Raw genomic sequence first — 26576 nt, 5'->3', positions numbered from 1 at the left:
CTTGTTAGGCCCCATTCAGATCATTTTTTTACATTAGTCTAGCACATCCATCTAACAGATGCAAAAAAATGGACTGAAGCAGATGGCCCTCCATTTACATAGACATCACTGTTAAAAAAAAAAAAAAAAAAAAAAAAGGACACTTTTCTGTCAATTTTATGGACTCTGACGGTATACTACAATTTTGAGTCCTTCAGAAAAAAAAAGGTCAGAAACGGATCAGATTTAACATTTGATGCCTATGTAAACAGATGATCATCCGTCCATTTTTTGCATCCGTTTTTTTCATCTGTTAAAGAGTCTTCTAAACACATGTAAAAAACTTGATCTGAATGTATCCGTACTATAATATGTGTGCTGGGTATTTATTACTAATAGCCTTTGTTTGCTTTTAGTTTACAGAATGCTGGTTGCGCATATTCTTGACAAAACAGAAAACATGCTTTCATCCAGTTTGTCTGCAGAAACCATCACAGTTTTTCAGTATTATGATTTTTTCAGTAGCCATAATATTACAGACCTTAAAAGCTATTTGATGCACCTCGCAGAGGAAGGTAGAGTATTTGTTCTATTTTGTACAATATAATTTTACATATTAAAGACGTTATCTGCTTTCTTAAATCCTCTTTTTAACAAAAGGGATCCCTAAAAATATTCTGTACATAAAATGGTCGCTCCTACTAGGACCGCCAGTGAGCATTTTTAATCTGCTTGACTAGTGTAAAATTAAGGTTCAGGAGGCCAGCCCTCCAACAACCCTTTAGACTGTAGTACTCGTCAAATTTGGGTGCCTTCTACTGGACCATTATTGTTTTTTTTTGTTTGTTTTGTTTTTTTGTTAAATGTAGATTGTGAGCCCCACACAGAGCTCACAATGTACATTTTTCCCTATCAGTATGTCTTTTTTGGAATATGGGATGGAAATTCATGCAAACACGGGGAGAACATACAAACTCCTTGCAGATGGTTTTTTGCCCTTGGTGGGATTTGAACACCAGGACTCCAGCGCTGCAAGGCTGCAGTGCTAACCACTGAGCCACCGTGTGGCCCCTTACTGGACCATTATTGTGTTGGTGCCTAGGTCCAATGGAGGATCCCCTGATGCTCTGTTGAGCCAGTCCAACACTGTGCTCAGAAAAGGAAAACAAATGTTTAGCCATCTACTACAGAAATAAATGAGGCACCACATGGTAGGATGGCCACTTCTACCAATGTGCTGTTTGTGGCCTGCAGAGTGCGAATTGTGCTAAAAACCTGCAGCTCCAGGTCACTTGATGGAGGTTCAGAGCTAGAATACCTTAGTAACTTGTAATGGGTTCTCTCACTCAGGCAACCTATTTAATCCACTTATTAATGACAAATTTGTTGTTTGTTGTTGGATATATACCTTCTACCTCACAATAGATAGAAAGTCAGCAGGAATTAAAAATGTCATACTGATCCACTGTTTCTTCCTAGAATATATGATCTTTCCCAGCCTGAATACACCCCAATGTAGGACACTATTTAGACATGCATATACATACAAACGTAAGGGTTTGGGCCGCTCATGTATGCAACAAAGGGCACTTGCACATTGAGGGCAGTTCTGTGAAAGAATGGGTGGACTGGGATTGTATTGACTCTGGTTGGAGAGCTGATGCTAAGACTTGTGGGGATCTCACTGCTGGAGCCACAGTCCAGAAGTGGTGGAAAAGGGTAATAAAAATACACAAAACACTGAGATATGAGTAAAGCAACTCTATTTTAATTCAAATTAGGTTTACTATTGATTTTTTTTATGTCCTGGATAACCCCATTGAGTAAATGTAAAATTGTGTATGAAAGTTGTGAACATGATAGCAGTCAGTGAGGAAGAGAGGTTAGGTGCAATACTACCAAGGTTATACATTGGCACAAATGAAATGTTGTGATGCCCTTATATTTTTAGTAACTATTGTATTTTTTATCTTTTTTCTTATACTAGCTTCAGCTGAGTCAGTACTGCAAACCACAGTGGAAGCTGATAAAACCATAGATCTGGAAACTTGTCCTCGGCCTCATTCCCAGGAAATTCTCACATCATTAAATCTTCTGCTGTCTGACAATGATGATGATGTCAATCATGCCCTGGACCTGCTGGCCTCTGCTGCATCCAAATCAAAGGAGTTCAGAGAAAAGGTGGGCTGTGGTTTCTGGAAAGTAATTCCATTGTTGTACCCTCGCAAAAATGTCATGTGAACTAAATTTACCTTGGAAATTCCTAAAACACCTAAAAGGAAATACATCATGACCCTTATGCAAATTCTGGCACAATTCACAATTTTTCTGCGCACAATTTTTTTTGCACCACACTCACAACTTTCCCTAAAAATGGGCAAACTGTGTTTTACTGGAAGGGCCGTGACCAACCGCAACTCAACAAATTTTTATGACTTTCATCACAAACTGATTTGTGTAGATTTCACTTTCTGGTGCACAGAGGACCAGAAATGCATCTAACTCATTAAATGATACTTGAGTTTTCATGAAAAGTTGAGCTATCTACAGGGCCTCACTGGACAGTCTGTTCTCTGGCTGTATAAGCCCCAGTTATCATGCCCCCTCTCCTGGTCACCCAATGAGTGCTTACATCAATTGTAATAATAATACAATTTATTTATATAGTGCCAACATATTTCGCAGCACTTTACAAATTGTAGCGTTCAAGTACAGACAAAGAGATACATTACAGAGTAATAGTAAATTCAGACAATGGGACTGAAGGTCCTGATCGCAATCTATGAGGTAGAGGGGGTGACACAAGAGGCAGCAGGGGTGGCATTGGAGGTAGCATTGCTTATAAAATGGTCCAGCCATTTTTGTGATAGAGGTTACTGTTATTACAAATAAATAAAGCTGTATGAGCCATTACCAGTCATCGTCCTTTAATGTGCAGATGGTGACTGGACATATAAAGTTATAGTCCGATACGACATCATATCCTGTAGGGTTATGTGGGAACGTGAACAAAAGGGTTCATTTTAAGGAGTCTAACTGTTTAGATTAGGAATTTTGATGATAGACCTGTCTGAAAAAATGTGTCATTAGTTTGCACTTGAAGCTGTAGAAATTGGGAGCTAATCTGATTGTCCAGGGTAGAGCATTCCAGAGAAGTGATGCAACTCGGGAGACATCTTGGATATAGGAATGGGAGGTTCAGAAAATAGAGGATGTTAGTCTTAGGTCATTGAATGAATTAAAAGGTTAGACATATATCAGTCATTAAAAGGTGGCTAATACAGTATATAGAAACTTTATGTCTATTAATAGTACTTGTTTTTTGTTTCGTTATTATTTCAGGCCTTGACATACTATTGTGAGGCACTGACCCAGCCTAAAGATCACATCCAGAAAGTTGCATGTCTGGCTCTTGGGTGCCTTCAGGTGAGTGTAAGGACAATACACTTATAACTAGTCATGGCATTCCCCAGGGAAGCAAGACAGACTGACCGGTTATGCATGCAGCCCAGTGTCTAAGCTATGCAGTGTACATTAAATACTGTAAACTAATTGATGCTAATGAAAACACAGCATCTTGATTGTAGTAATTTTAATTTTAGTAGGCGTTTCATACATGTATTTTGTTGCTTTGGCATGTGTTTTATCCTCACTATGATAGCATGTTTAATTATGTGTATGATAAAATATTGCTTCTTACTGCTTACTGCATTTTGTCTTTTCATATGCATAATGCAACCCATATGTGTAGTAGGGTAAATTAATGAAAGTCTGTCACATGACTCTTGATTACGAAACCACTCTCAGTGGTACTCAGAGGTACTTTTCAAGAGGACAGAAAAAACCTACATGTTGGGTTTTTCTGTCCGCTTGAAAAGTCGGACATCTATACAAACGGACAGTGAAGGACAGGCACGGAGTGCAAAAGAACGCAACCGATCGCCATTTAAATGAATGAAAAGTGTCACGGACACACCTAGTGTCCGCTCCTAATGTCCGTGCCAGATTTTGAACGGACACTAGGAGCGGACACTACCTGTCGGACACTGACGGTAGTGTGAACACTCCCTTAAAATCTGGGACCCACCACCCCGAACAGCAGGACTGAACCAAAAATGCATTATTAAATACAGAATGGATGTGGGGAGTGAGTGTGAGACACCACTGCCATAGGGCTTGGTGCAAGTGCTCCATTTGACTTATTGGTAAAGTGGCACCAGGGTTATTTGTGGGTGGCTGCATATGTGGATATTTTTTTACTTTAATTCTATTCAATTCATTGGCTTCATGTCCTAGAAATGAAAAAGCTAAATTCTAACTGGTTTCTGGTCTGGCAGAAATATAGCTTCTACCTGCCATGATGTTATCTATATGATCAAGGAGCATTTCACAATATATCCTGTGAATATTGAGCTTACATTTCTAACACTAGTTTATAGCATGCATTTCCAGCCATTGCTACCATGCAAAACTACAAACTCTAGCATTGCCAAAAAACTTTCCTCCATTCATTGCCTAGTATAATAGATTAGCAGTAGATTACCAGCAACTGTAAATAATAATTCAGCTTTTACCAACATTTCTGAATGTTAAGCAGTGTAAATGTGATAAATAAAGGGTGTTTCTGAGTCCTGTGTCTGCCCGTCAGTTTTAGGCATGCGGCTTTGTTTCTATTGTCATATATTTGGCCATTGCTCAGGTAATTTGTTTCACCTCAGGCAGTTCCCACGTGTACTGTAAAATATACCATTGACACTGATACACAGAGAAAAACCTGGTTTGCTGGTAATACCGCCACTGAGCTCATTCTCTGCAGAAAGGTGGCCAAATGGTCGTGGGAAAGTGAAGTCTTTAAGCTTCTGGGATATCTGTATAAGCTGAATACGTATTCTTTACATGACCAAGAACTGAACACCATATTGCACATTTCTTATTCTATAGAAGCTGGTCATGACCATGTCAATAAATCAATACTGAAATGTTTTAAGAGAATACTACACCATTGATTTCATGTTTTCTGAAATTTCCCACTGTGATATATCTGTGTTATATGTAAGAAGATCTATTTAAAAAGTGTTAATACTGCAAACAAATGCAAATGAATAGCCATTCGTTTACATAGAGATCAGTGTTTTGGGGGGTTTTTTGTTCTTTTTTTTTTTTTTTTTTTTAAAAGGATCCATTGCCGTACATTTTTATGGATGGACACAATGGTAGACTAGATTTTTTTTGCCCTTAAAAAAAAAAAAAAAAAAACCAAACATAAACAGATCTGTTTTTTGTTTGTTTGTTTGTTTGTTTTTTAAAAAAAAAGATTGATGGCTACGTGAACGGTTGGCTGTCCGTTTGCATCTATTTTTTGCCTCTGTTAAATGGATGTAAAAAATGTGATTTGAATGGATTGTAAAATTGTGAAATTGAACTTGAACTGAGCTTATGTCTGAAAGTAGTATGTCCATTTGTGGAGTTGAGGTCTGGAGTAGCTTACCACAGTCTGGATATCTTCTCTTATGGGATCAACAATGGGGCTTTGGAGACAATGACTTATTGCTAGGGTTTACTTCTTATAGGTAAATTCAGAAAATATGTCATGATATGACTTGCATGAGCCCTGGTAGCTGCAACGCTTACAATACTTTTGAAGTGGATGTGAAAATCATGGGCATATCTTCTCTATGGTTTTCTCTGGTGGGCCCAGATAACCTCAATCTGACACCAGTAGAGTAATATTAGTTCTCTCATATAAAATGATATGTTATAAGAAGGGTCTCCGATCCTGTCATTTATTTCTCTCATTCATTACCAGCAGTCTGACAGCCTCCCGACAGACTAAAATTGTGAAATGAATATCTTGGCAGTAATTTCTGTCAGTTTGGTAGTGTTGTCTACGTGTCTGGCACTACCTATAAACACATTAAAAAATCCCATTGTGTAATGAATATCAAACTCTAAAAAATAGCTAAATCCCTCTGCTAGAGTCTGTTAGATGTTCATTCGCTTTACCAGTCTGTCTTTTGTCTGCCAGTCACCAGGTGGCATAGGCAAGTGTCTACAAGTCTTATTCTATGACCCTGTTCTTGTATTCCTAAGTCCTGTCGTTTACAGTTAACATGCTGATCTTGGCAAGATAAAAGTGGCACAGATCCAAGCCAAATGTAAATTCTGAAAAACATTGCTGTATAAGAATCTTGTATGGAATAGACTGTAAGAAGAGCCCTTCTAGTTTTATTTCTGCTGCCAGTAAGAATGACAACAAGTGAACATTGTAAATAGTACAAACATTAAAGGAGGTTGCAGTGATTTCTTTTCAGAGCTCCAGGGTAGTCATTCTTACATCTTACCCACAGAAACTCAAACCTTGTCCTTACCTTGAGGATTGTATTTCAACTGAGAAGGAAAAAGCATTTTAATGTTTTTTTCTGAAAATTCTACAAAAAAAATAAAAAGACAAAAATATGTCAGGATACCTGCCCTGACACCTACCAGACCCCTCTTATAGGGAGCCTTCACACGGAGTAAACACGCGTGTATTTTTGTAAAATACACGTGTAAAAATAAGACTCCCATTGACTTCAATGACATTTTACAGGCGTATTTTTACACGTGTAAAAATACGCCTGTAAAAATACGCCAGTAAAATGTCATTGAAGTCAATGGGATTCTTATTTTTACACGTGTATTTTGCAAAAATACACGCGCGTTTACTCCGTGTGAAGGCTCCCATAATTATTAGTGAGATGTAGGAGCTTGTTTTTCCTCTTGGGGTATGATTGTGAAAAGAGATAGCTGTCACTGCTTTTTTTTGTATGACAGGGGCCACATGTTGCAAAAACACAGCCTTTTGGCCACAGCACGAATGCTTATCATTCGTGCCGTGGCCAAACCTTGCAGCAGATCTTGCACCAAACCTTACAGCAAAAAAACCCTACGTTTTACAGTACCTGCAAAGTGGATGGGATTCTGGCTAATCCCATCCACACATTGCAGGACAAAATGTGCAGCAGAAAAGCTGCGTTTTCCATATAGGTTTAATAGGGGCAGAAAGTCTGCAGAGGAAATATGTGCAGACTTTCTGTGAAATAGTTAAGACCCACTTTCCCTAACTTGTGGAGACGCAGCTTCTTTTGTTGCAGATTTTACTGTGTTTTTTTTTTAGCCAAACCTAGAGTGACCACAAAAGGAATGGGAAATACATAGAAAGCTCCTACACTTCTCCCTTCTGTTCAATCCACTCCTGACTTTGGCTCAATAAAAAACGCAACAAAATAAGTTGCATTTCTGCAACTTGAGGCCTTAGCCCAGGGGTCTCAAACTCGCGGGCCGCATGCGGCCCCCCGAACAATTTTGTGCGGCCCGCACAAGCCTAGGGACGCCGGATCCGTGTTGAATACATTGCGAGATGATTATATCCACTAGCGGCTAGTGGATATAATCATCTCGCAATGTATTCAACGCGGATCCGGCGTCCTTAGCGTGACTAGCCGCTACGTTCCGGCTAGTGGACATATAGGCGCGATGTGATGACGTCACATCATCACATCGCGCCTACAGGTCTATTAGTGAAACTGCAGAGTGCGGCGGGGAGCGTTGGATGGTGAGTATAAGTGGTTTTTTTGTGTGTTAAAGAGGACCTTTCACCATTTTCCCACAGGCAGTTCTATATACTGCCGGAAAGCTGACAGTGCGCTGAATTCAGCGCACTGTCGGCTTTCCCGATGTGGGCCCAGTGTGAAGAGCTTACGGTCCCAGTACCGTAGCTCTTCTATGGTCAGAAGGGAGTTTCTGCCACTGAGTCAGAGACGTCCTTCTTCACAGCACAGCCAATCGCGCTGTGCTGTGAGAGCCGGGAGGAACTTCCCCCTCCATCTGCTGGCAGTACTCGTCCATAGACGAGCATTATCAGGGAGGGAGGGGGGAATTCCTCCCAGCTGTCACAGCACAGCGCGATTGGCTGTGCTGTGAAGAAGGACGTCTCTGACTGAGTGGCAGAAACTCCCTTCTGACCATAGAAGAGCTACGGTACCAGACCGTAAGCTCTTCACACCGGGCCCACATCGGGAAAGCCGACAGTGCGCTGAACTCAGCGCACTGTCAGCTTTCCGGCAGTATATAGAACTGCCTGTGGCCAAAATGGTGAAAGGTCCTCTTTAAACATTGAGGTGGAATGAAGGGGCTCATGACACTGGGGGCAGACGAAGGGAGGGGGGAGAACGGCATGACACTGGGGCAGAGATGGAGGGACATGAATCTGGGGGCAGAGATGGGGGGACATGAAACTGGGGGCAGAGATGGAGGGGACATGAAACTGGGGACAGAGATGGGGGGACGTGAATCTGGGGGCAGAGATGGAGGGACATGAATCTGGGGGCAGATGAAGGGTGTATATGTAACTGGGGGAAAGATGGAGGGGGGGCATATAGTTTACGGGTGACTGTAGGAGGATTATACAGTGTGGGGGCACATGAAAAATGAATGGGCGGAGTAAACATAAAAGTGGGTGGAGCTAAATTTGCCGCGGTGCGGCCCGCCGACTGGCTGGGATCTTGCTCTGCGGCCCACATGCTGAGTTGAGTTTGAGACCCCTGCCTTAGCCTAAGGGCAGGTTCACACCTGCACCCATGCGCGCTTTAAGCCATCCTGCTGGGTTTCCGTCTTCTGCCCCGAGAAACTGGACAGGGGTTGGAAATCCGGCAGTCAGTTTTCAAACCCATTCACATGAATGGGTTTGAAAAGTGAGCACCTGTGAGCATTTTGTACCTTTCCACGGCGTAACCGTTTTTTTTTAACCGGACACAAAGTTTGACATGCAGGACTTTGTTTCCGGTTAAAAAAAACTGTTCCGCTGCAGACACGTAAAGAGTTAAAGTTAAAACTCCCCTCCACCATAGTTACAGTATTATTTTTGTGATGGTTCCATGATCCATGCTGTTTTTTGCTGCCTTCTCAATACACATGTGATCACCTCACCTAACCTGAGCAGCATTTCTCATATATTTATTTTTTATGCGACTCTATTTTAACCCTTTGTTCACATCTGTGTTGGTATTCCGTCCGGAGGAGTCCGCATGGGGACCCCCTGAATGGAATACCAAATGCAATTGCAAGTGCTGTGCAGTAAAAGCACACGGACACCATAGACTATAATGGGGTCCATGTGCTTGCCGCCAGATCTCTGCAGGGATCCTGCAGACAGGAAAGTAGTTTACAATCTACTTTCCTGTCCGCATGATTTGTGCGGGCAGTGCGCTGCAAGCACATGGACCCCATTATAATCTATGGGGTTCGTGTGCTTTTACTGCACAGCGCTTGCAATTGCGTTTAGTAATCAGTTCAGGGGATCCCCATGTGGACTCCTCCGGACGGAATACCAACGCAGATGTGAACGAGGGGTCAGGGAACTATACACACTGGGTGTTTGGCACCTCTGTGGATTAAATGTTGAACTCTGTGAACATGTCAACCGTGTAACCTTGTACATCTTGTTTGTGTATTTTAGGCTAAAGAAAGCATTAATATTCTTGTTACCGTCTGTCAGTCAGATAATGAAGAGCTTAGTAAGGCTGCATCAGAGGCATTGTTGTCTCTAGGTAAGTCACTTGCACATACATTGTCAATGGAGCCATAGATAAGTGTCATTCTGTAAGACAATGGGATGGTTCAGGGTTTGCAGATTTTATGTTTATCAGGTAAAATATCTAAACTAATGGGTGTTTTTTTGTTTTTATGAATGCTGTTCACTATGGACTATAGTAATATTGGCTATAAATTAGTAGCTGTTAGAAATATGGTAAGATTGATCCTTCTCAGGTGAGGGATGGTGATCACCACTAATACACTGAAACTGGGATCTACAAGAATAGCAGTTGACTTAGGCTGCTTTTACACGGAGTTAACGCTCCGCTCATTCTGACACGTAAACACGTGTCAGAGTGAGCACAGTAAAACAGAATCCCATTGAGTTCAATGGGTTCGGTCTTACATACGCTACCCATTGAACTCAATGGGAGGCTTTTTTACCTATTGCTTTCAATGTGATACGCGCGTATATACCCCCGGGCTAGGTATGGTAACTGTAGTAGCTCGAAGCATTTCTCTTGGGAGAGAGCTTGTTATCATAGCTTCATTACAAAGTGACTTTAAAGTAGTTGGCCACTTTCAGACCAATATTGACAAAAAAAAAATGTACAATAGAAAGATATACAATTTTCCAATATACTTTCTGTATCAATTCCTCACGGTTTTCTAGATCTCTGCTTGCTGTCATTCATTCTGTTACTTCTAGAGGATAAATCTCTGACCATGGTCATGTGATTTACGGTCCATGGTCATGTGATGAGCACACAGGTGCACAGCTCGTTACCAGGCAGATGTCTGATTACTGGGCTGTGATTGTAACGAGCGGCACCTGTGTACATCACATGACCATGGAAAGTAAATCACATGACCATGGTCAGAGATTTATCCTCTAGAAGTAACAGAATGAATGACAGCAAGCAGAGATCTAGAAAACCGTGAGGAATTGATACAGAAAATATATTGGAAAATTGTATGTCTTTTTATTGTACATTTGTTTGTCAATATTGGTCTGAAAGTGGCCAACCCCTTTAAGTGATGAACTACAAGTAGGACTTTTCTCTCTACATTTTTTAAGCAAGTTTGGGGATAGAAACTCCAAACGGAATGCAGGCACAGGTGTGAACCTAGCCATAGAGTCTCCCGGCCTTTCAAATGAGTATTATTAAATGTCTCTTTCCCTTCTGGTTCATCATTTAACTTGCAGATTTCCATAACGAGATGTCGGTGCACTGCATACAACATAGAGGGAAGCTTTGGTATTGTTAAGAGCTTTCAGGACCGTAGCTCACAAACTTGCATAAGTCCTGATGCACAGCCAGGCCACACCTCCACATAAGATCCCTATTAGTTAATAGGGCTTTCTAGAATAGATGTTAGGTATTTGTGACGTCACTGCTGATTATGTTAGATTGGCCACAGCAGTCATCTGAATGCCTGCACTTACAACCCAGAGGACTAAGGGAATACACCACCCAAACTGAAGACAGTTTGTTTATTTTACTTCAGCCCTGACCCCCACCTAATTTTTACCTCCTTAATAGCTATCTGTCCACTATAGTTTGGGTCAGTCAGGTTCTCTTAAGGTTTCTATTATTATCACAAAAAAAAAAAAATTAAGTACTATTGTTCCTATGAAATCTAGTTGCAATGGGGCCTCCAATGTAAATGTGAACAAAGTCTAAGTCTGAACTATTATACTGTAAATATATCACTTGATTGATATACTTGTAAAAACCCAGACTTAAAGGGGTTGATCATTTTCTGCATTAACTTGTAATCTGCCATAAACCATCATGTTATGTGCCATGGAGCTCACTTCTTACCCCAGCTATTTTCCAGGCCTCCTGCTACCCATAAGTAGAGTGTTTAAACACTGGATGTGCCCTGTCTGGAGTCAGGAGACAGGGAAGCGCTCACATGAACAAATCAAGTGACTGCCACAATCTTCATTTCCATGGATGTATATAGTGTTGCTTTCAATCTTTACATGATCTACATCTGGGGATCAGGGGCATGGAAGTGAAAACAAACTGGGGAAAGCATTGAGCTCTCTGGCACTAAACACAATGGTGGATGGGAGATCCAACATATATATATATATATATATATATATATATATATATATATATTATTTATTTTGAAGGGGAAGATGGACAGCAGGCATATGAAACACTTCAAAAAGCAAGTCAATCAGCTCCTAAAGAAGATGGAAGGCCGACATATGACTGTCTTGAGAAAGCCACTCCAGAAGCAGAAGATGGTAAGCAGGCACATGAATGTGTTGAGAAAGCCATTCCGCAAGCAGAGGATGAAAGGCAAGCACATGAGTGTCTTGAGAAAGTCGCTCCAGAAGAAGAAACTGCAAAGTGTGCATATGAATGTCTTGATAAAGTGACTTCAGAGACAGAAAATAGAAGGCAGGACTATGAATGCCTAGGTGAAGCCACTCCACAAGTAGAATCTATAGAGGAGCACCGAGTCCCAGCTACTGCCACTGCTTTTTAGTGTTCTGCAGATAAGGACTGAACACTGGAATGGATTATATCTGCCTTTAGAAGTTGGTGCTGTATCCAGTAGAAAAAATATTGATTATGTACGCATTCATGTATTTGGGCCAATATGAGTTTGATATAAATATTAGCATTGTAATGTCTTGTTGAGATTTAATTCATTACCCACAATTGTTTAGTGCAGATTTGTCAGTAAACAAACCGCACACACCACTACACACTCATCTACTTTATTATTTTCTAAAATTCTGCTTTTTAATTTAATCCACACTCTGTTATTGGTTGTTGATGAACTGATATAAAAGTAACCCTGCATTCACATGACCAAGTTTCGACAGTAAAGCTTGGTCTGTGTGTTGGGCAGATTTACCGGCCTGAACAGTATTCCGGAAGAGGGACTCCTAGCAGCATAGTTATCTGTGCCTCTAGGAGTCCCTGTCTTATAGTATGGGACAGACTGCTAGCAGCACAGATAACTATTATACTAGGAGACCCTCTCTCAGCTATTCAGGGTGGTAAATCCAGCCAACACTCAGTCATGTGAATGTGGGGTAAAGTTTATATTTACTGAATTAATCCCATGTGTGGTTAAAGGGGTTGTCTTGTATTAGAAAAAAATTCCAAGAATAGTTCCAACATCTGTCAATTGACTGTGGCTAGACTTGCAGTTCAGTTTGATGCACTTAAATTTGGACAATTCTTTTAAAGGGAGTGACTGAGTAATCATATTCTGTATGTTGAGAGGGGCCAGGATGTAGAGACCAGTGGATACCTGGAAAACATCTCAACAGGAGCAGTGGGGGATCGGCAAGGTACCACTTTGTTTTTATTCCATTGTGACCCATACAAAATACTGGCTGGACAACCCAAGTAAAATCCCAAACAGTTTGAGATCACAGATATCCATCTTCTCTAACTATGATCAGAAACCTATTTCTATTGCTATTTATTAACTTCTACACTATATGGCATCTTTATTGTGCCATGCTGTTTTTACTTAGCTAATCAGTACAGTGTAAGATAATCTTTTACCTGCTTTCATGCATATACCTCAGCATACCAGCTAACTGATCTGAGCATAGATCCAGCCACCCCAAAATCTTAATCATCCATTATAACTTTAGTGGGCATGTATCCAATACTAGGTGCTTGGACACCTGGATCTATTACAGTGCTAAGTTATCGTTAACTTTATACTTGTGGGTACAGTAGCACTTACCAAACATCTCACTTGATCATTCTTAGCCAGTCAGCAGCTCTGTGAAAGTCACATGACATCATCCTTGGCCAGCTAAGAGGAACCACAGAATCAGGACGATCTTCTATTCCACCCCTTTGTATTCTACATTAGTGGGTGACAATACACCAAATCACTAATCTCTTTTTAGCTAAGGTCACACATAGTGAATTACAGCAAAACCAGGGTTGTGGAGTTGTGGAACCAGGACCAATTTCTTCAAAACAAAATGAGTACATATTTTTAATGATATTATATAAATATTAATATTGTAGAATTTATTCGATACATTGTTTTTTAAATATTTATTTCCTAGGAATTCAATCAGTAGTATTTTAATGAATTTGAGGATTTTTACTATTTCTGACTGACCATGGCTGTCAGCCATTTATGAAGTCGGAGTTGTGGAAAAATAGAGGAGTAAGGCAGAGGCCCCACATTGCGGAAACACAGCGTTTTTTTGTTGCAGATTTTGTTGTGTTTTTTTCAGCCAAAGTCGGGAGTGGGTTTAGCAGAAAGGACAAGTATAAGAACTTTTTATAGAGTTCCCTTTCCTTTTGCAGCCATTCTTGGCTTTGGCTCAAAAAACCGCAACAAAATCTGCAACAAAAAAAGCTGTGTTTCCGCAACGTGGGGCCTTAGCCTTAGAGTTGGTGGATTGGCCTCTCAACTCCACACCCCTGCCAAAAATGCAGTGGAGAAATCACAATATTTTTCATTGCTTTTTGCTGTATTTTGCATTTTTGCTTCCCCTATGTAAGTCTATGGCGAAAAGCTGCATTTTCACAGGTAAAATTAACATGACGTACATTTTCAAAACATATTTTCCATAGCAATTTTTTCCGCAGTGTGGGCATCAGACTAAATAAAATCTCCTTTTGCTGGTCTATAAAACATAGCATTATTTTTCTGCGCCATTTCCACAACAGCATAAATGCTGCGTTTCTACAGCATGTGGCCTCATCTCAGCCTTTAAAGGGAAATGTGTCAGCAAATGTTCACACAGAAAAAGAGAGAGTGAGACAGATCTTCTTTATTGCTATTTGTGTTTATAGGTATTTTCTAGAGATGAGCGAACAGTGAAATGTTCTGAGTTCGATTCAAGTAGCCGCTCAATACTCAACTATTTGATCGAACATCAAACCCCATTATAGTCTATGGGGAATAAATACTCGTTTAGGGGAAAACCACTATTCGACTCAGGAGAGTCACCAAGTCCACTATGACACCCCAGGAAATGATGCCAACACCCTGGAATGCAACTGGGACAGCAGGGGAAGCATGTCTGGGGGCATCTATCATGCCCAAGTCATTGTATTACGTCGGGATCCCTGTCAGCTTGCGTTATGCGCGAGCTGACTTTTTCCCATAGGAATGCATTGACCAGCGTTGATTGGCTGAATGCCATACAGAGTACAGCATTCGGCCAATCAACGCTGGTTCTGCCGGCTGAACCCTGCTGCACACTCAGCTCTGCTTCATCTCCGGTGTAGCAGTGCTGAGCGCACAGACAGCACTGCTACATCTCGGCATAGGAATGCATTGACCAGCATTGATTGGCTGAATGCCATACAAAGTACAGCATTCGGCCAATCAACGCTGGTTCTGCTGGAGGAGGCGGAGTCTAAGATCGGTCCACAGCAGTTTCCATTCTGGTCCAATCTTAGAAGACGAGCCTCCGGCAGAACCAGCGTTGATTGGCTGAATGCTGTACTCTGTATGGCATTCGGCCAATCAACACTGGTCAATGCATTCCTATGGGAAAAAGTCAGCTCGTGCATATCGCAAGCTGACAAGGATTCCGACCAGATAGAGCCCCAAAGAGCTGTGTGAGTGACATTCCCAGCTAAATAAAGGTAATCCCTAGCTAACCCTGCCTGTACATCTATCCCTGTCTCACAGTCACATAGTTCACAGTCTCATATGACCCGGATATTAAATCCACTATTCGTATAAATTGGAGGTCACCTGATTTAGCCAGCCAATTACTTTTTCCGATTTTTTTTCGATGCCTCCATTGTCTTAGTTCCTGTACCACCTCCCCTGCGCAGTTATTGGTGCAAAAAAAGCGCCAGGGAAGGTGGGAGGGGAATCAAATTTTTAGTGAGTTTGCCACCTGGTGTTTGACTCGAATCGAACATCTCGAACAGCCTGATATTCGATCGAACATGTACTCGATCCAACGCTGTTCGCTCATCTCTAGTATTTTCCTCTATGTACTTAAAGGGAAATGGTCACCTAGAAATTGCTGTTCAATCTCTAAGTTTTATTGCATAGATCGGGAGTAGCTAAGCAGATTTGATACATAGTTTTTATGGGAAAAGTTTCAGTATTGTATTGTTTTTAAGCAAGATTTGTCCCCCGGCTTCTACTAAAAATATACTCAATACTAACACAGTGAGATATCATTCATACGTGTGCAACAGCCATTGATCACAATACCAAAGTGTCTAATGGCTCTAGTGTTGTATACTACCATTGTGTTGTTTTGGACAAGATTTTCATTCAACTTTATTGCTTGTTTTTTAAATGCACACATTTGTATGTTAGGGCCAATGTATATTAGAGCAATAAGATCCTATTAAAGCATACAAAAATCAGAGGAGAAGGAGGGGGATCTTCTGCTTGGGCAGGTCTGCTCTGGAAGACCCCGCTTGTACATGAATTATGTGGACATTATTTTTATAAATGGCCCTCTTGTAATACTGTAGAGAACTGACAGGGGCAGATACAGAATCAGGGGCATTAAAGTTGAACAATAAACTGATCAGCAATACATTCAGAGAATGGCTTTCAGCCAAATCAATCACTGTTTATATCTCGACCATCCATAGAGACACATGAGCAAATTTGGCAGGGATGAAATATCTCCAGCATTTGTTGCTAACTCCATGTCTGCACCGCTTTTTCTGCTGCACTTCCACAATGTGTGTCCTCAGCCTCTATAAGACAAGTATATATGTTCAGTACAAGTGGCTTTTGTAGTGTCACATGACTTTATAAGTGCTGTAATAGAGGACATGAGTGGGATCAGTGAATTGATGTTAAAGGAATAGCACATAAGTATTTCCTACAAGAGCACACTGGTAATGTCTGTGCCCAATAAGTAGGAGCATTACATTAGACATTTACAGTCTTATTGTATAATTGTATGCTATATTGTATATGCTTCTTTACAGACCATGTTACGGACCTATGAGTAGAGCAGGCCCTTATCTTTTTGTATATTGTTTACTACTGTAGTGCACTTGTAATGGTAACATTGTATAAACTGTTCCAGTCTAGCCTTAGTGTGGGTACATCGGCTTGAAGTCATGTCTGAATTGCAGTTAACTGCTTGCTGCTTCTTTAAGATGGAGCCCCTCAACCATCTTTCTGTACATGGTTCAGGTTTGTGGCAGAGATAATCCAGCATTAGAAATGGATACATTAGTCCAACAGTCCATTGTATTCTGGCTCAGAGAACGGCATGGTGTTATTGATGATATTCGTCACACAGCCATGTGCAAGATGTGATGGGAAACGCCAGTCTATGAACTCATTCACACAACAGGGCCATGTGCTCGGCCTTGATAAAGTAGGTTGTTCACAGCCGAATGTAAGTCTGATGGTAATCCATTTTCATTGGTACCTCATAGACTTGAAAAATAGCAAGTTCTGTTATTTAACGCATCGGTGAGATGGACTGTTAAAAAAAAAAAAAAAAAAAAAAGCTTGTGTGAATAGAACCATTATTTTCTATGAGGCCATTAAAAAAAAACGCCTATCACACAGCCGTCAAACCCTGTCATGTATTCATGGCACTTAGGCTTAAAATGGTTTATCAAGTACATAGGAAAAAAGTCATCAAAATTAGATTGGTAGGGGTCACCCCCATGACTCAGATGATTGAAAGGGCCACAACACTAAGGGGGCATTCACACGGAGTAACACGGCGCTGATTCTTGCACGATAGCTCGCATAAGAATCAGCGCTGCAAAACAGAATCCCATTGACTTCAATGGGTTCTGTTTAACACGTGTAACACATTGAAATCAATGGGAGGCTTTTTAACCCATTGGTTTCAATGTATTACACATGTTAAACGGAACTCTCACCTTCCCCCCAGGTGAGTGCTGCAACCTCTATATTTATACTGCTCTGTATACATGCAGGCCATCATCTTATTACTACCTATGCCGGATATTACAACTTTGTCTCCTTCAAGTGAAAACCCTGCACAGCCATTACGAGGTTGGTGGTGCATGTAGGTGTACACGGGTGTTAACTATAAAGAGACTGCAGTATTCACCCAAGTGTTGAGGCCCTTTCAGTCAGGTGATCATGGGAGTGCTGACCCCTGGTTCACATTAGCGTATGTATTCCGTCTGGTTAGAGTCTGCATGGAGACCCCCTGAACGGAATACAATCACAATTGCAAACGCTGTGCAGTTAAAGCACACAGACCCCATAGACTACAATGGGGTCCGTGTGCTTGCCGTGCACTGCCCGCACGAATCATTCATGCAGGCAGTGCGTGGCAAGCACACGGACCCCGTTATAGTCTATGGGGGTCCGTATGCTTTTACAGCACATTGCTTGCAATTGCGATTGTATTCCATTCGGGGGGTCTCCATGCAGACTCTAACCAGACGGAATACATACACTAATGTGAACCAGCCCTTAGACTTTAACTTCCACCAGTTTGATATCGGTTGGCCAAGAGGGTTGTTGACCATCCTTTTAATCCATGGGAAATAACACATGGCAACATGTATAAAATGTAAGATATGGTATCATTTTAAAAACTTTGACAAATAGTCATTTTTGTTTTATTTTATTCCATGCAGTCCACCACTGTTTATAATGAAGAATGAAGCTCACTCATATTCCCACTTCAGACATATATATTTGTTTGAGAGCAAAGTTGCAGCGAATGTTGTGTCTGTTCCCAGTACCTAAATGAAGTCATAGCATTTCGGATGGGAATTAAATCTTGATATAGTTTTGCATTCTCGTGAGCACATTTGTATTTATTCAGGGATATTCAGGTAACTGCACGGCTTCATTTTCATGTAAATAAATCTTGATCCGCTCACCTTTCCTGAGCAGACGAGAGTGACAGGGAGTCTAGTGCTACAAGTGCAGTGCCCTTGATGTCAGTTCTATGTCAGAATGTAAATGTAAACAACAGGTAAGAGGTTTCCACGCACCAAGACTTGTGAACAAAAGCGTTTGGTGCTTTGATATGGCCAGGAGTAATTGAGGCATTGTTACTTGTCCTTCTATACAGCCTGCAGTGATGTGCGGCATGGTACTTACTGTATTGCTACGTAAAAACCGTACTGTTCCAGCATCAACATTTGCCAAGACACCTGGCAGAACCTATTTTCTAAAAGTGGTAAGAGCTGTGTATATTTATTGATAGATTATATACTTATTATTACATTTTATGTCTTTATTATCTACGTATTTATTTAACATGAACAAAGTAGGATATATTAGAGTTACTTTAGATTGTTGCTTTCAGTGGAGCAAGGTCCGTGAAGCTCGCTGGTCCTTGAAGAGGTTTAATGTTAAACTCCCAGCAGTGTCTTGTTCTATTGCATGAGGTGATTCCTCGTTCGGACTGACCTGTGCTATTGTGCCTTTTTAGATCTGCAGTATTTGTACTAAGCCTATTTTCCTTTGTGTATAAGGTACAATAAAGACTATTTTTGAAATACTGGCATCCACCGTGTATTGTCATCTATTACCTGATCTCGTGTGAATAAGCCTCTGATAAGACTACCATCGATCAGCTGTAATCTGTGGGGAAATGTGTCAGCAAATGTTCCCACAGGAGACATTAAAGGGAATCTACCATTAAACTACCTTTTTTTCTAATGAACACGTCGGAATAGCCTTAAGAAAGGTTCTATACAGGAGCATAGAGAGGCCACCCCAAAATGGCCGCCGGCCAGCTCCTGTATTGAACTGCAAGAGCGGCTACCCCAAAATGGCCACCGGCTCCTGTGTTGAACTGCAAGAGCTGCTACCCAAAAATGGCCACCGGCGGCCATTTTTGGGTAGCCGCTCTTGCAGTTCAATACAGGAGCCGGCCGGCGGCCATTTTGGGGTGGCCTCTCTATGCTCGTGTATAGAACTACAAGAGCAAGAGAAGCCAGAAGAGGCAGAGTTGCTGCAGAAGAAGGAGGCAGCACAGGAAAGAGCTCTCGGGCAGCAATGGGGATGCGCTCATCGGCTTTTCAGCGCTGGGGCCCGCCCTCATTGGTGCGGAGAGCTCATTTGCATACCGGTTAAAAACGGTATTTCTACGGAACGGCGCGGCGGAGACCACGTCTAAAGGTAGGAGACGAATAGCTTTTCTTAAGGCTATTCCGATGTGTTCATTAGAAAAAAAAGTAGTTTAATGGTAGAATCCCTTTAAGCATTAAATGGTGACCAGGGAGAGCGAAATAGACTCTTTGTTGCTGCTCGTCTTAATAGACTGGGATTTTACTGTGGGAACTCGTCCCCTGGATAATGCTGTTCAATCTACACGCATGATAATATAGATCAGGAGGAGCTGAGCAGATTAATATATAGTTTTGTGGAATATGATTCAGTATAACTATACAGTATGTACAGCATGCATAGTAGTCTAGTGGGTGGTCTTACGCAATAATTGGCAGCCCTCCACATATGACTGGACATACAGTTTACTGTCAATCGCTGAATAGAACCGCCCACTGGACTAATGAGCAGATATTTAATTAAATAAAATGCAGGTTATAAATTTGTCTCCAGGCCTCCAATAAAAAGGTACACAATACAACCACAGTGATGTATTCATACTTATGTAACGTCCATTGATCACAATACCACATTGCCTATTTTCTCTAGTGTTGTACACTACCATTTTGTTCCTTAGGGCAAAATCTTTAACCGGTTAAGGACCAGGCCCAGAAGTACATTAAGGACCGGGCCTCTTTTTTCAAAACTGACATGTGTCACTTTAAATGGCAATAACTTTGAGACGCTTTAACTTACACAAGTGATTTTGAAATTGTTTTTTCGTAACACATTATACTTCATGTTAGTGGTAAACACTAATCAATATTTTTGTATTTATTTATAAAAAAACTAGCAAATTTGATGGAAATTTGGAAAAAATTGCAATTTTCAAAATGTGAAATTCTCTGCTTTTCAGGCAGATAGTCATACCATCCAAATACATGAATAAATATTATCTCCCATATCTCTGCTTTATATCGGCATCATCTTTTGATCGTCTTTTAATTCATTTTGGATGTTACAAGGCTTACAAGTGTAACAGCGATTTTCCAGATTTACAAGAAAATTCCTCAAACTAATTTTTTAGGGAACACTTCAGTTCTGAAAGGAATTATAAAGGCCTATATAATAGAAACCCCCATAAATCACCCCATTTTCAAAACTACACCCCTCAAATTATTCAAAACAGCATTTGGGATGTTTGTTAACCCTTTAAGCATTTCATAAGAATAAAAATAATATGGAGGTCAAATTTAGACATTTCATTTTTTTTCACTAATACATTCATTTAGACCTAAAATTAACACATTCACAAAGGGTTAAAGGAGAAAATGCATCTCACATTTTGTTATACAATTTCTCCCGTGCACAGAAATACCCCACATGTGGGTGTAAACTGATTTTTGGGCACACGGCAGTGCACGAAAGGGAAGGAGTGACACTGGGTGTTTGAACAGCATATTTTGCTGGAATAATTTTCAGGCACCATGTCACATTTGCAGAGCCCTTAGCGTACCAAAACAATGGAAACCCCCCAAAAGTGACCCCATTTTAGAATCTACACCCCTCACAGAATTCATCAAGGGGTATAGTCAGCATTTTGACCCTACAGTTGTTCCACAGATTTTACTAACATTGGAATGTGTAAAAGAAAAATTACTAAAATGTCACTTTATCCCCAAAGTTTTCATTTTCACAAGGGGTTAAAGGAGTAAAAGCCCCCCAAAGTTTGTTAAACAATTTATCCTGAACACAGCAATACCCCATATGTGGCCATATTCTGCTGTATGGGAACATGGCGGGGCTCAGAATGGAAGGAGCGCTATTTGGCTTTTGGATGGCAGATTTTGCTGGAATAATTTTAGGTGCCATGTCTGATTTGCAGAGCCCCTAGAGAACCAATACAGTGGAAACCCCCTAAAAGTGACCCCATTTTGGAAACTACACCCCCCACAAAACATATCAAAGGGTAGAGTGAGCATTTTGACCCTACAGCTGTTTCACAGATTTTATTAACATTGGGACATGAAAATGAAAATTTACTTTTTTTCCAACAAACTGTCAATTTAGCCCCAAATTTTTCATTTTCACAAGAGGATAAAGGAAAAAAAGCTCCCTAAAGTTCGTTACACAATTTCTCCTGAACACAGAAATGCCCCATATGTGGTCATAATCTACTGTATGGGAACATGGTGGGGCTCAGAATGGAAAGAGCGCTATTTGGCTTTTGAAGGGCAGATTTTGCTGGAATATTTTTCAGGTGCCATGTCGAATTTGCAGAGCCCCTAGTGTACCAATAAAGTGGAAACCCCCTAAAAGTGACCCCATTTTGGAAACTACACCCCTCATAGAATTTATCTAGGGGTTTGGTGAGCATTTTGGCCTCACAGCTGATTCACAGATTTTATTAACAATGGGACGTAAAAATGAAAAATTACTTTTTTTTCCAATTAATCGTCCATTTAGCGCCATATTTTTAATTTTGCAAGTAGCTGAAGAATTAAAAGCCCCCCAGAGTTTGTTACACAATTTCTTCTTAACACGGCAATACCCCATATGTGGCCATAATCTGCTGTATGGGTATACGGTGGGGCTCAGAATGGAAAGAGCGCTATTTGGCTTTTAGAAAGCAGATGTGGCTGGAATAGTTCTCAGGTGTCATGTCGCATTAGCTGAGCCCCTAAAGTATCAATACAATGGAAACCCCCCATTGTGACCCCATTTTAGAAACTACACAGGTGACAGTAAACTGGAATTCACCAAGAAGTGACCCCATTTTGTAGGGACAATTTTAGGGCCTCTGCAAATGTGACGTGGTGTCCAAAAACAAAGAATCTAAATCTGCACTCCAAAAGCACATATCGCTCCTTCACATCTGCGCCCTGCTGGGTACCCAAATAGCGGTGTATGCCCACATGTATGACACTGGTGTACCCCGGATAACGGACTTAATGCCATATGTGGGTATAAATGGCTGTTTGGGCACAGCCGGGCACAGAAGGGAAGGAGCGCTATTTTGGTTTTTGGAGCACAGTTTGGTTTTAGGACACCATGCCACTTTTGCAAAGCCCCTGAATTGCCAATAAAGTGGAATCCGCAGACATGTCACCCCATTTTGGACACCAGCCCACTGATGGGATTTATGAAGTGTTGTAACGAGCGTTTTTAACCCTTGAGTGTTGCATTTATTTAGTTTCCAGAAATGAAATCACAGCTGATAATGAGAAGTTAAAAATGAAAAATTTCCAGAGATTCGCCATTTTAGTGCCCGATATGTTGTGCCCAACTTATGTCAGCAGAGACACTCCAAAAACTGGTAAGCGGGTATCCCGGGCACAACAGCTTTTAGAGCGTTCATCTCTGATACAAGGCGGGCACAACATATTACGCACTGAAATGACGTATTCCTGGAAAAATTGTCATTTTCACCTCTCACAATCAGCTTCGTATTCATTTATGGATAATAAGTTATAGCAACACTTGGGGGTTAAAAATGCTCTCTGTACCCCTGGAGAAATCCTTCAGGGGTGTAGTTTCCAAAATAAGGTCACATATCAGGGGATTCCACTTTACTGGCGTTTCAGATCTACAAAAGTGTCATGGCATCCAAAAACCAAACCGTCTGTGCTCCAAAAACCCAATAACCCTTCTTCCCTTTTGCGTCCAGCTGTGCCCTAATATCAGTTTATACCCACATATGACATTACGTCCGTTATCCTGGGTACACCAGTGTCATACATGTGTCATAAACTGCAGTTTGGGCGCACAGCAGGGCGCAGAAGCGATGGAGCGCGATGCGGCTTTTGGAGTACAGATTTTGATGTTTGGTATCTGGACGCCATGTCATGTTTGTAGAGCCTGTAAGGTACCAGAAAAGTGGATTCCCCAAAGGAGTGACCCCATTTTGAAAACTGCACCCCTCAAAGAATTTATCAGGGGGTGTAGTGAGTATTAGTATCCCGGACTTCACTGCACAGCGGATGGCGAAGAGGGAATATATAAGCTGTGCGGAGGACATTGCAGACACCAAATTCCCTACTATGTCCCAGTAGCTCCTATGATTGGGGGAGTCACTCTGGGGGTCACTTCTGGTGTTTTTTCGCTCATAAGCTGTAAATCTGGGGTGTCCCCTGATATTCGCTCGCACAGCTTATATATTCCCTATCTGCCGCAGCCAGTTGTGTTCTAATAATTTGGCGATTTTTGGGGGGTTTTGCCTTGACATTGCTAGATGCTATATTTTCTTTATTTTTCTGGTGACGTGGCCATATAAGGGCTTGTTGTTTGCAGGATGAGATGCATTTTGTAATGACACCATCTTTGGGTGCCTACAACTTACTGATTACATTTTATTAACTCTTTCTTGCTGGATTAAAAAAAAAAAAATCAATCCTGCATTGAGTTTTACATTTTAAATTTTTCGCCATGCAGCGTACAGCATAAGTAACATGTGTCCTTTATTCTGCGGGTCGGTACGGTTACGGCGATACCTCATTTATGTTATTTTTTTATGCGATACTAAGTCTGCAGAACAAAAACACATATGGGGACATAAATCAATGTTTTTTGCATCGCCATCTTCTGAGACGTAACATTTTTATTTTTCGGTTGACAGTGTTGGTTGAGGGCTTATTTTTTGCGGGAAAATGTGCGCTTTTTATTGGCACTGTTGTGGGGTGAATATGACTTTTTGATCACTTTTTATAGCATATTTTGTAGGATGAGATGGCAAAAAATCATTATTTCCGGCGAGTTTTTTCCGTTTTTTTTTTCCGACGTTCACCGTGTACATTAAATATTATTTCAGTTTTATTGTACAGGTTGTTACGGACGCGGCGATACCAAATATGCATTGCTTTTTTTAATTTTTAGTGCTTTTTTTTATATAATTCATTTTGTATAGAAAAAAAGGGATTTTTGGACTTTAGAACTTTATTACTTTTTTCATACACTTTTTTTTTTTTTTTTTTAACTTTTTTTTTACTTTTTCATGTGTCCCTTTAGGACACTTGAATCAGTTGATGCTTTGATGAAAGCACCAACTGATTCAGCACAGTAGCAGACAGGACACGAGCAGGACATGAGCCTGCTCGTGTCCTGTAAGCTGCAGAGGAAGTGAGACACATCGCTCACTTCCTCCACCGCCTGGCAGGATCACCAGGTATGTGGGGGCTCCGGTAGTCTGGGGTCACTGGCCAGACCCCAGACTACCTGTTACTGACATCGGCACCCCTCGATCTCGCCGCGGGGGGTGCCGATCACTTTAAATTATCGGCGGATCCCTTTCGATCGCGCCGTGATGTTTCACGGCGCGATCGAAAGGGTTAACACGTCCAGTCGGACTGAGTTCCGACTGGACGTTATGGAGGAAGGGGTTAGGTGTTAGTAACACCTAACCCCTGTCCCCCCCGCACCCCTCCCCCCGCCAGAAAGGTACCTAAAGGCCGGACGTATTTTGACAATAGTCCGGTCTTTAGGTACCAGCACATGAGGCCGTAAATTTACGTACGGCGGTCCTCATGTGGTTAATACAACTTTATCACATGTTTTTAAAATGCAGACATTTGTGCATTATGACCTATATTTATTAAAGCAATAAAATCCTATTAAGACATATAAAAATCACAGAGGTGAAGGAGGGCAATCTTTTGCTTGGGCAGTTTCTTGTCTGGCAGACCCAGCCCATACAGGTATTATATGGACACCTATTTATTTGAATGGACCTCATGTAATACTATAGGAAACCAATAGGGGCAGATCCATTGATAATAATCCAATTTGATCACTATCCCTATTGGACCATACATACAGACACCTGAGCATACCCTGTGCTGTTTAATACTTTGTTGACATGTGCCGTAATAGTATGGTGCAGCCGCAGAGGGCTTTGCACAAACCACTGTACTAATACTGTTAATTGAACACCAAGGAGGGAATGTGTGAGCTGTAACATAAATTTGACACCCTGCTGTAGCACCCGGCTCAAAGATAATCTCCCGTCCTGTTTGTAACCTGCTTAGACCACGGCATTTAAAGAGGACCTTTCACCTCCTGGGGCACATGCGATGTAATACACTGCTAGAAAGCCGACAGTGTGCTGAATTCAGTGCACTACGGCTTTCACGTTCTGTGCCCCCGGTGAAGAGCTATCGGTGCCGCTACCTTAGCTCTCCACTGACAGAAGGGCTTTTCTGACAGTCGGTCAGGAACACCCTTCCTCACAGTAGCGCCTATTGCGCTGTATTGCGATACTGGGGATGCACAAAGGTAGGAACTTTTACTATTGCAGCTGCCATCACCCTCTTCCTGTAATGTCAACTGACTGATTTGCCAGGTGTTACCTGTAATAGCATCATCATCAGATTCAGTAAAGTCATTTTGTCCACATCATGGCAATGGGATTCCTCTATGCCCTCATAATTCCATAACAGATTTCCTCCTAGTGCCCCTACCAGCCTGACCACCAGGGGCACACCCCTGCAACTACTACCTCCACCAACAGGCATCTCTTCAACCTCGATTTCCATAAAAACTGGCAATTCATCATGACATGGGATCTGTGAGTGAAGAAGACATGATTAATGGTACAGAAAGATTATGAGGTAAATTATGTGGCTCATTACTTTCATAAATGTCTTTATTCTCAGGAAGTGCAACAACAATGTGGCTACTGGTGGGCTGTCAAGACCAGAAGTAGTGTCGCTGTTACATCCACATTCTTATTGTTAGTACTTGCAACAGTTTTTCTTTCTCCCCCTCATTTTGCCAGGCTCTTGCCTTGCTTTTTTCCATTTTTCCTGTCTTTTTTTGTCATTTTACTACTCACTGTTTAATTGTAATTCTGGCACTGTGTGTGTGTATATATATATATATATATATATATATATATATATATATATATATATATATATGGGATAGTCGTCTCCTCAGATAGATGTGCACTTTTTGGCACAAAAATGAAAGTCCAGTCCAGCCAAGTATGGAGCAACGGCCGCAACCAGTGTTATTAGAAATTGTGC

At 41.2% G+C, this 26576-nt stretch overlaps 1 protein-coding gene across 2 annotated transcripts in view; it reads left to right on the top strand.

The window, feature by feature from the left end:
• Positions 1-12251, top strand: part of RIPOR2 (RHO family interacting cell polarization regulator 2) — a 105340-nt gene extending 93089 nt beyond the window's left edge. For both annotated transcript variants that reach the window (XM_075270905.1, XM_075270904.1), the window contains 5 exons: positions 396-554; positions 1967-2160; positions 3322-3405; positions 9476-9566; positions 11699-12251. In XM_075270905.1, coding sequence (XP_075127006.1) covers positions 396-554; positions 1967-2160; positions 3322-3405; positions 9476-9566; positions 11699-12060 — 890 coding nt within the window. In that variant the 3' untranslated portion in view covers positions 12061-12251. The remainder of the gene's footprint in view (positions 1-395; positions 555-1966; positions 2161-3321; positions 3406-9475; positions 9567-11698) is intronic.
• Positions 12252-26576: the final 14325 nt, after the last annotated feature.

Source organism: Leptodactylus fuscus, chromosome 4 (assembly GCF_031893055.1).
Source record: "Leptodactylus fuscus isolate aLepFus1 chromosome 4, aLepFus1.hap2, whole genome shotgun sequence".
NCBI lineage: Eukaryota > Metazoa > Chordata > Amphibia > Anura > Leptodactylidae > Leptodactylus > Leptodactylus fuscus.
This window is presented reverse-complemented; position numbering and strand designations above follow the sequence as displayed.